Genomic DNA, 10257 nt, shown 5'->3' with positions numbered 1-10257 from the left:
CTGTCCCAACCAGACTTGGTTCTCAGAGCTAATGCTTCTTACAACAGCTCCCCCCTGACCGATCCCCCTTATGAAGGACCTGCTCTCTCAGGGGAAGGGCACGTTGTGGCTTCCCAATCCAGACCTCTGGAACCTCCATGTCTGGCCCCTGGGCGGGACGGGGAGATCCTGAGTGGCCTCTCAACTCAACTCAACTTTATTTATATAGCGCTTTTTACAACTTTCATTGTTACAAAGCAGCTGTACATAAGACACATTGAATACAAGTATGAATTCTAAAGCAGCCCCCCCGGCAAGGCAGATAATGCAAAATAATATGCAAACGGTGGTGAGGAACCCAAAACTCCCATAAAGAAAAAAAAACTCAGGGGAACCCAGGCCCAACCAGGGGATTCCAGTTCCCCTCTGGCAAAAGCTGCTGCCTCTGCACAAGCTTATCAGTGCTTGCACAACAAGGCTTAATAAAAAAATAAAAATTAAGGATTTAAGATTATCATTAACAATCTAATAGCATTTGAAATGTTGTAGGAAAAACAAAGTTGTCGCGTCCTTTATCCAGCTCTATCCTCTTAGCTCTTGTCAGTTTACCGCTTCCCATTCTCAGCTCTGCCATCAGGTCTGGGCATGAACTGCATCCTGCGGTAACCTTGGAACAAAGAGACAAGACTGGCTGAGAGTAGAGTAGTGTTCTGCACTCTTTGATGCAACAAGTACATCATTTGTTGTTGGATGTGTTCCTGGTTCCGGTTGATCTAAATAATGCAGCCTAAATTTTACAGGTGTTGGCGACATGGCTTTCAAATGACAGAGTACTATCGAATACAACACCAAGATTCTTAGCTGATGACGAGTATTTTATGGAGCATCCGTCAATCGTTAAGCAGTATTCTTGGTTGTTACGCATAGCAGTTTTCGGTCCAGTAAGTAACACTTCTGTTTTGTCCGAGTTTAGTAGTAAAAAGTTGTCACTCATCCACATTTTTAAGTCAACTATGCAATTCTTTATTCGATGAAACTGCTGGGTTTCATGAGGCTTTGAGGAAATATAAAATTGAGAATCATCAGCATAACTGTGAAAGCTAATTCCGTGTCGCTTTATTATATCTCCTAGAGGTAGCATGTATAATGCGAAGAGCTGAGGCCCCAAGACTGAGCCCTGTGGTACACCGTACTGGACTTGTGATTTGCGGGACGCCTCATTGTTTATTGCTACAAATTGAAAACGGTCGGATAAATAAGACTTAAACCATTTCAATGCTATTCCGTTAATGCCGACGTAATTTTCGAGTCTATGTAGAAGTATGCTGTGGTCAATGGTGTCAAATGCAGCACTGTGGTCAAGCAGCACCAATAACGAAATACAGCCACGGTCAGACGCTTAAAGCAGATCATTTGTAACTCTTATCAAAGCAGTCTCTGTATTGTGACATACTCGAAATCCAGACTGGAATTCATCATTAATGTCATTCCTTTGGAGGAAGGAGCATAATTGAGTTGAAACTACTTTTTCCAGAACTATAGAAGTTTAGAAGTAAAGAGGCCTTATAACAGCCACCTTAAATGCTTTAGGCACATGTCCTAATGTCAGAGATGAGTTAATAATACTGAGAAGAGGATCTATAATTTCTGGGAGCATTTCTTTCAGTAGTTTTGTAGGTATAGGGTCTAGCATGCTAGCATGTTGTTGATTTGGATGATCTAATGATTTTAGACAGTTCATCGTGATCTACTGTAGAAAATAATTGCAATTTCTCCTTAGGGGTGCTGTAGTTGGTTTGTTCAGCGGATTTCACTCCACGTTTTTATTGTTATAATTTTTTCTCTTATATCTTGGATTTTACTCGTGAAGTAGTTCATAAATTCATCACTGTTATGCTGATAATCAGAATCTGACATCGATGACAACTTATTTTTTGTTAATTTAGCCACGGTGTTAAATAAAAACCTAGGGTTGTGATGGTTTTCCTCTATTAGTGTTGAAAAGTAGGCGGATCTAGACGTTTTTATGGCTTTCCTGTAATTTCGAGAACTATCCTTCCATGCTATACGAAATACCTCTAAATTAGTTTTCTTAAAGTTGCGCTCCATTTTCCGGGACGCTTTTTTTTAGAGTCTGAGTGTGTTCATTATACCACGGTGTTGGGCTGCTATTGTTAATTTTCTTTAAACGCAGAGGAGCAACTGTGTCTAATATTTCCGAGAAAGTAAGCCTGAGGGGCCCCGGCCACTAGGCGACTATAAATCTATAAGTGGTGCCTCTTCTCATCCTCTCATTCTACTAAAGAGACTCGAGACTAACCTCTCCCCTTCCACGCTGAAAGTGTATGTAGCTGCAATCACTGCTCGTCACGACTCAGTTGCTGGAAAGTCTGTGGGACAACACGACCTGATCATCAGGTTCCTAAAGGAGGCGAGTAGGCCCGCGTTCCATACCTTCTTGTGGTCCTGGCGGGCCTTGAAAGGCCCCCCTTAGAGCCCCTCAGATACGTAGCTCTTCCTCAGTTAACAATGAAGAGCGTTCTCCTGATAGCGCTCGCTTCCATCAAGAGGGTAGGGGACCTACAAGCATTCACTGTGTCCCCTGAATGCCTAGAATTTTGGCCCGGCAACTCTCATGTGATCCTGAGACCCCGGCCTGGCTACGTGTCCAAAGTTCCCACCACTCCCCCTCGGGACCAGGTGGTTAGCTTGCAGGCGCTCCCCACTAGGGAGGAAGACCCAACCCCATCCGTGTTGTGTCCAGTCCGCGCAAAGCACTTCTACTTAAACGGCACGCAGAGCCTCAGGAGCATACGCCTGCGAAAGCACCGTCCCCCCTTCTCAGGTGGGTCAGCATGCTACTTAGCCTCCATTCTTTCCCCCACGGGGCGTAGAACAGGCATTCCATCCATCACTTAGAAAGCACCCCCTTCGGGCAGGCTGGGCAGGGCAGCCCCTTAGGTACCATTTGAGTTATCCACACATAACTCTAACCGGACCTAGTGCTACTGGACGTTGTGACTCCCACACTCGGGCGGTTCCGTCTGATGTATCCTCATGATTGGTTCCCACCTTGGTAACCCATGACCTCCCTAGGGGGACCACCACCTCACGGCTAACTACCTCAGTTCACATATTTTTTTCCATGCGTTTGTCTCCACTAGAACTCCTCCTGATGATAGGAAGTGGTCTCTGTAATGCATTCCCCATTCAAGGAGTGCACTTACCCAGTGGCCTTGCGGCACCGGGTGGCTTCGCGCTGTTACAGAAATTAAAGCCGCCGCCCATGTGGACCAAAGGTAAAGGCTTCCCATCTTTTCTAATAAAGCTCTGGGACCCTCTGCCCATCTATCCACTGGAAGATTACAAATTTCACAAAAGCGCTCACGTCTGACACGCCCAGGCCAGTCACCGTCGCTTCGCTGAGATTGTAATACGGCACAGTGTTGTGGCGAGTTTAAAAAGGAACCCCATTCTGAGTCTCCTCAGAACAAAGGTGAATGAATGCAGCAAGCTGTCTCCCTTTTATACTCGGATATCTGGCATGCAAATTTAATTCGCGAATTTCCTTGGCCTGTTTCAAAACCAGTCTAAGTGATAGGATCTCAAGGGCGAACCCCATCTGTTCTGAGGAACTGAGCTTACATCCGTAACCAAGATGTTTTTTTCACTTTGCTTTTCCCCAGCAGGTTAGTAGCACTTCTAATTGGGGGGTATAAATGTAACGCTTCTACTGCCGTAGTGAGCGGGGAAAATAAACACACAACACAGGAGTAATGAAGCATATGTATGGCAGATAGCAGCAAAACAAAAGACCTTTAAAATAACAGTGAGTATGGAATATATTAAAGAATAAAAGCTGACAACGATCATTTGGGTAAGCTAAAGTAGCATTTAGCATTGCGTTAAGGATCTCAATCTCTATTTTACGGTCAAAGCATAAAACAGAGTGCCAATATTATGTTTTAAAATGCGTATTCATGTGTTGCAAATCCAATGACGTTGGTCATGATTATCTCTGCCCAATCAGTTATCTGTGTGTCAACAAATCAGATTTTGGTATCGGTACAGTACGCTTGGAACCTCAACCGAGGTGGTAGTAAAAAAGGATCAGGTACTAGGTACTGTACCCAGTGGAAACCCCCCCAAAAGTGAGCTGTGCAGTGCAGTGCTATGCAGTGGAAAAGCGCCAATAGGTTCCCCTGAGCCAAATTGATGGGGACAAAAACTAAAGTTAGTGAACTTTCATTGACTTATTTAAACAATATAATATTTTAACGTTTTGTTTATATTTAACCTTATCAATGTTGAACAAGTCAAAAACAACAAATATACAACAGGTCCATTTCATTTTTCTTTGTGATGCCAGTGAAAAAATGAAACTAGATTACACAGAAACATGATGGAAAAGATGTTAAACTTAAATTAAATTATTTATGGAAAAATAAAAGTTGAATAATAAAATTAAATAAGTTAAAGGTAGAAAACACATGACACAGATGGACATCATTGGTTATATATTAATGTATATTAATTGTTTGGTCGAAATTATTTTTCATTATTATATTCAGAGTTCCCTGAATATTGGTAGGGATACGTCCCTACACATTTTGAAGCCCATGCCCAGAACTGTTTGTTTCTGAAAAAATATCTCACTTTGTGTTCAACATATTTTTTCCTAATGTGGTAGTGAATGATGTCACAGAACTGAAAATTGCTGACATTCTTTCAAATATATTTTATTGTGTTTAACGGAACAAAGAAATGTATACAGGTTTGAAACAACCTGAGAGTGAATAAATGATGACAGAATTTCTATTTTTGAGTGAACTATCCCTTTAAAGCGTACGTAACATGACATCATGAAAATGACATTTCATGCAGTCTGTTATGTTGCCGTGTTTGAAAGTAATCTGTCTTGCCAAGTTGCCGAAGAAGAAGTCAGAAGGTGAATAAATAACGAAGTTATTTGCTTGTAAAAATGGGAGTCGACTCTGAATCACATAAACAAGTTGTGGATGCATATCTACGTCACTATACATAAACGTGTTGCTGAGACTGCCGGGAAAACTTATGTCTCCTCCCCCAAACACTGTCGCACGTTTGTGATGCATGTGTATCATGTCTAGAGTCTGTGTTCTACGGTGTGAAACTAAGTTCGTCTTATTTCAGCTACCTAAGCAAGAACGTCTGAGTGAAAAATGGTTACAATTCATTTTTCAAAGAATACCGAAGGAGTATAACCCCAGGGTTTAACTGTGTGCGCGTCATTTCACCGATGATTGCTTTGATAATCTTGGCGCGTTCAGTGCAGGATATGTGAAACAACTATCCTTGAGAGAGGGGGAATACAAACTCTATTTGGACCTGTAAGCTCAACCGAGTCCCAACCTGTAAGTGTGACTTTTGATATCTGTCTAAATTTTAGAAATATTTTTGTACCTTATGTCTGTGTTTAGCTAATGCATATAACGCTAACATTAGCATGTAGCGTTATTTCTGGTGTGTTACAGTTTGTTTATCTTGCTATTTACTCGGCTGATTTAATTGTTCAATCCATGAATTCTCAAAGTATTTGTTTCAAGAACTAAGTCGAGTACTATCTGTATTGTAACAACATCTGAAGATACGAACACGGTACACTGTATGCTGTGTCAACTAGTCCATGTATAATACTGTTACAAGAGAATTGAAAATGTTCTTTTTCTTACTAGGATCTGCAGAATGATGAATTAATTATCTAAATACTTTAAACGTTTATGAACTTAAAAGAATGTTTTATGAAATAATTTTGTTGTTATGGCAACAAACGATAGAAAATATTTTTCAAAACATAAATTGATTCATAATAATGTGTAAACAACCTGTTGCACTTCCTGGCAGCAAATATTTTCATCCTCGCTTTGCAGTTTGACGCATTTGCCGCACGTGCACCTATATAGATATATTTGGGTGAAACTAGAATAATTTTTCATAACGTCGACTTTCTGAAATGCTCTATGTAATAGTATTGCTAACCTATTTTAAGAATAATTCTAATTTACTTCATTGATAAGCAAAACAAAACATTTATGTTGTCACACTGAGAGTTTTTGTGAGTCATCGTGCTCCAGTCGTGGTGGAGTTTGTGGAGGATTAGCGTCTTCTTCCTCGTCAGATTAGGGCTCAAACTGGTTCGGTAAAATCGCCGCCATCTCTATCTACACATATAAATAAAGAGATCCAACCACATGTAAACCGTTATCCTGTAATGATGGTAGGCGTTCCATTTGCGACAAATGATGAACGCGTTTGACCAATCACAACAGACTACACCATCTGACCAGTCACATGACACAAGGTTACCGGGTAGGAGGGGCCTAGACGGGTGAATCGCGGAACGAATCATTTGAGAGTCAGTCAAGAAGTAAGGTACGAATAACATGTTGTCAAAATATGCAGATACTCTTTCTTGTGTTCGTGTGGAAGCCAATTGGTAACCTATCTTCAAGACTCATGAGACATGAGTACGTTTTTTTTCCCCTAAGTCAAACAAAAGTGAGCATCCAGAGGTACTCAAATTTTGCAATCTTTTCATTCACAGGTTTATAGAAATTGTCAAAGAAGTTGCAGCTAAAACATTATATGTGACATTTGGTGAGAAAATGAGTGTCGTAAATGTGTTGTTGTTATTTTCACATTGTCCATCAAATACAATAATCTCCTTGAAAATACTGAATGAGCTACACACGTTTGAAGCAACAGTTTTCCAGAAGCAAGCAGAATCTTTTTTCATGGATCATTAAAACAACATAACATTTTAGGAAGGTACACCTATTTAAAAATGTACAAATAACAATCATTTTAGATATTTCGATGATATTTGGAACATAGGAGCTAGATGAGGGCTTTATAAATATTTTTTTGTGAAAACCCAACCAAAATATAAATAATTTTCCAGCACAGGTCAGGTATTACGGAGCCCTTTTAGGGACATGGTGGTGGAAAAAAATGTGAGGAAAGAGGAAAAAAAACTTTTGCGTTCCCACCTCGCAAAAGATTCACACGTCCTGTTATTCTGCTCCGTACATTAACAATGGAGCGGTTCATACTAGATTCCAGGACAAATAACTTGTGAGCTAAACGTTGTTATAACACAAACAACACATTATTCCTTAGACAAGGATCAACAACCTAGTCTTCCTCAAAACGAGAATATAAATGTATCTATATATGAGAAAGTGAAGTGCAGTAATCCAAAGAGACCGTCTACAAAGTGACTGTAAATAGCGTAATTAAAAAAATTGTCATTAAAAACTTAAATGTTACACACTGCGGTCTCACCAAATTCAGATTGTACATTAATGGCCTCCTGTTGAATCTAAACTGGTTTTAGCTATACTAAATTATGTAGCACAGAAGTTAATTACTATTTTTAGTACCCTAATGATCTTCGAGTTTTGCCCTTTATAGAGGATCCCTTCGGTCTTGTCTCAGCCGGTTCATTGTTTACGTTACGTAGAATAAGGTGTCATTTGTTTTATAAGAACGTTTAGCTCACTACTTATTAGTCTGGGAATCTGCGTCTATAAACCAAAGTTTACGGAACTAGTCTCAGACTCAGCCAGCAGGACATTGAACATGAAGTGTCTGTTCGAAATTCGAAATCGTTTGCGAGACAATGCAAAACTTTTGCGAGAAAACGCAAAAGCTTTAAAAAATATTTTTTTCTTCCCTATCATTTTCTTCCCCCACCACCATGTCCCTTAAAGGGCTCCGTACATATTTGAGCATTTAAAGATGTGAAGTTTACTGGAATCACAAGTTTAAAAATGGCATGAAATTAAATTGTCAAAATATATAAATAACCTTTTGATTGTGTGTGTAACAGTGAAATTCCGAGACCGGATATTTTTCAAGTAAGTTTTTTCACCTCACATATTGAAACATTGGGTGTAACAAATGTTCAGTAAAAACAAGTACTTCAATTTCTATAACATTAAACATGCGTAATATTTCCAAATACTTTAGTTCCTGCAACATTATGAATGTCCAGTCATTTTCTGGGGCTCTTGATGAAGGAATTGGAAGTCTCATCTACATCTGCAAGTCTTTCTCAGATCACACCCCTGATTATGATCAACTCAGGGAATATATTGTACAGGCTGAACAGTGCATGGGAAAGGCAGAAAACATTATTAATGTAAAACTGGGAAATTTTGATCAACGCATGGAGCAACTTATTAGAAAGAAACACGATGCTGTGCAGCAGAAGAAAGCAAAAGGCCTGGCTGTGGATAAGTTACGCATAGAAAAAACATCTGCTGAACAATCATTACAGAATTTCAACAAAGCTTTGGAACAAGCTAGACGAAATGTACAATCAGCTCAAAATGCTGTAAGCGCAGCAAAATATAGGATGGACTCAAATCAAGGTTTAGCAATTGCAGGGGGGGTACTGATTGTAATTCCAATTGTTGGATGGATTGCTGGTGAGAAATGTACTTTAATCCTCCTCCTGAATAGTACATCTTACCATTTGTGAAGATTTCTGTTTTAAATCGGATGTCTTATTTCCCTCTAGGTCCTGTAATGCTGGGTGTGGGACTGAGTGAATTACAAAAGGCTGAAAATGACCACAATGCTGCTGAAATGGATGGGCAAATGTATGAATTGAAAGTAAGCGAGTGCACCAAAAAAGTTTCTGAATATGAGAGAAAAATTGGTCATGCTCAGAATGAAATTCAGATGACCAGTGTGGCACTGAGACAGATTGAGGTGATGATCACAGAGGTTCAGAAGGATCTAAAGAATACTGCCGATGATCAGCAAATGGTCAGAAGAGCTGTGAGACTTCTGGGTGATCTTAGTGGAAGGGTCACTGTACTGGAGAAGCAAACTAAAAATGTCATCCTCTGGGAGCCTGTGGTAAATATCATGAAAAATGTGATGATAGCAGTAGTAAATGTTACTAAGAATCAGCTCTACTGTAGTGATCTTGGCCTCATAAATACATTGAAGGAGAATGTTGGAAAACTACAGGTTGTATGCAACTCTCCTAGTGACTATGATCAATATTATTGATAATATCTATTAAACCCATGTAACAGCGATCATGAAAGAAGAACATTCTGGCCTACTGGTTTTTTAGAAACCACTCCATGTAACAGAGAACACGCAAAATATAATGTAAATTCACAATGGTGATTGTAATAACAATGTAATTGAGTTCAAATCTTATTCATGTTGCTTCAAAGAAATCTTAAATACCATCATGTATTACTCCATTATCATCATAAATTCGCATATGGTATAATCGAATCTTGATAATTTTATTGACTTGACAGTCATAATGTTTTTCCAAATACAGAAATGGTCATTATTGCATACAACAAAGAAAATAATTGAATTAAAAATGTTTAGCTATTAACTTGATATGCCTGTTTATCACTTTGTATTGCTTTGGTGCATTTTTGAGTTATTTTCATCTAATATTATATACTAAAATACCAATAAATAATCAAAAGTGCACTTTTCTCAAACGTTGCAGCATTTTTTCAGGTGTGTTAAGCCAGTGAAAAATAAACATATGAAAATTGATTTTAAAAACATTTATTTCATGCTAAGTATACTGCAAATTCATTTACATATTGATGTACTCAACAAAAAGTTCCCTTTCTGTCGGCCTCTCGACCTTGTGTCGAACCGACAGATGGGGTTTGATCTTGAAAACGACTCCCTCTGGGCGTTTCGGTGGAAGACATAGGTTTCTAGACAAGCAGTTTTTTTAAGAGCGTCTCTACAGCTGTGACATATCACGACGCTGTAATCTCGGTAATTGAACATTTCAATTACGCTGACTTCCGGAAATCGGATACAGTGGACTCCATGGATCTCCTGGCCACGGCCGGTTGAGCCCAGGACGAGACCGATCCTTAGATTCTGGCTATGCTAGCCCGGACGTGTCCCTACCAATATACAGGGAACACTAATTTGACATCAATGTACTGCAAGAGCGATTCAAAAAACATATAAAGTTTTCTTTAGAATCGCTCTCGCAGTACTTTGATGTCATCCGGAGTCAAAAAAGGAGTCAAGAAAACACCTTTTAAGTTGGATTCTCCACGAATCTCCCTGTTTTATGTTCCACAATAACCACAATAATGGCCACAATAGTGGCCACAATAACAAATATTTGTCTATTTGCTAGGAACGTCCCAAAAATTCATAATTTGGTTGAATAAGTGGTCCATTTGTAGAGTCCTTCTTACTTTCAAAGTCATTTCACACTTTCTAAAA

The 10257-nt window shown here is 39.3% G+C and overlaps 1 protein-coding gene across 2 annotated transcripts; it reads left to right on the top strand.

The window, feature by feature from the left end:
* Positions 1 to 5105: 5105 nt before the first annotated feature.
* On the top strand, positions 5106 to 9382 carry LOC130429701 (uncharacterized). 2 transcript variants are annotated; one of them, XM_056758420.1, is made up of 4 exons: positions 5106 to 5372; positions 7850 to 7877; positions 7990 to 8450; positions 8543 to 9382. In XM_056758420.1, exons 3-4 carry the CDS (start codon positions 8003 to 8005, stop codon positions 9040 to 9042), a joined length of 948 nt encoding a protein of 315 aa, XP_056614398.1. In that variant the 5' UTR covers positions 5106 to 5372; positions 7850 to 7877; positions 7990 to 8002; the 3' UTR covers positions 9043 to 9382. The 2 variants fall into 2 exon arrangements, with proteins under 2 accessions (XP_056614398.1, XP_056614397.1); XM_056758419.1 differs by lacking the exon at positions 5106 to 5372 and having other exon boundaries at positions 5655 to 8450.
* The last annotated feature ends 875 nt before the right edge of the window (positions 9383 to 10257 follow it).

This window comes from Triplophysa dalaica, chromosome 10 (genome assembly GCF_015846415.1).
Source record: "Triplophysa dalaica isolate WHDGS20190420 chromosome 10, ASM1584641v1, whole genome shotgun sequence".
In the NCBI taxonomy this organism is placed as follows: domain Eukaryota; kingdom Metazoa; phylum Chordata; class Actinopteri; order Cypriniformes; family Nemacheilidae; genus Triplophysa; species Triplophysa dalaica.
The sequence above is the reverse complement of the archived record's forward strand: the minus strand, read 5'-3'. Positions and strand labels throughout refer to the sequence as shown.

Excerpts from the sequence above, each read along its gene's own strand:
- LOC130429701 (XM_056758419.1), top strand. The coding sequence starts at position 7,964 with ATGCGTAATATTTCCAAATACTTTAGTTCCTGCAACATTATGAATGTC. Across the intron at positions 8,451-8,542 it reads AATTGTTGGATGGATTGCTG|GTCCTGTAATGCTGGGTGTG; the intron begins GTGAGAAATGTA and ends ATTTCCCTCTAG.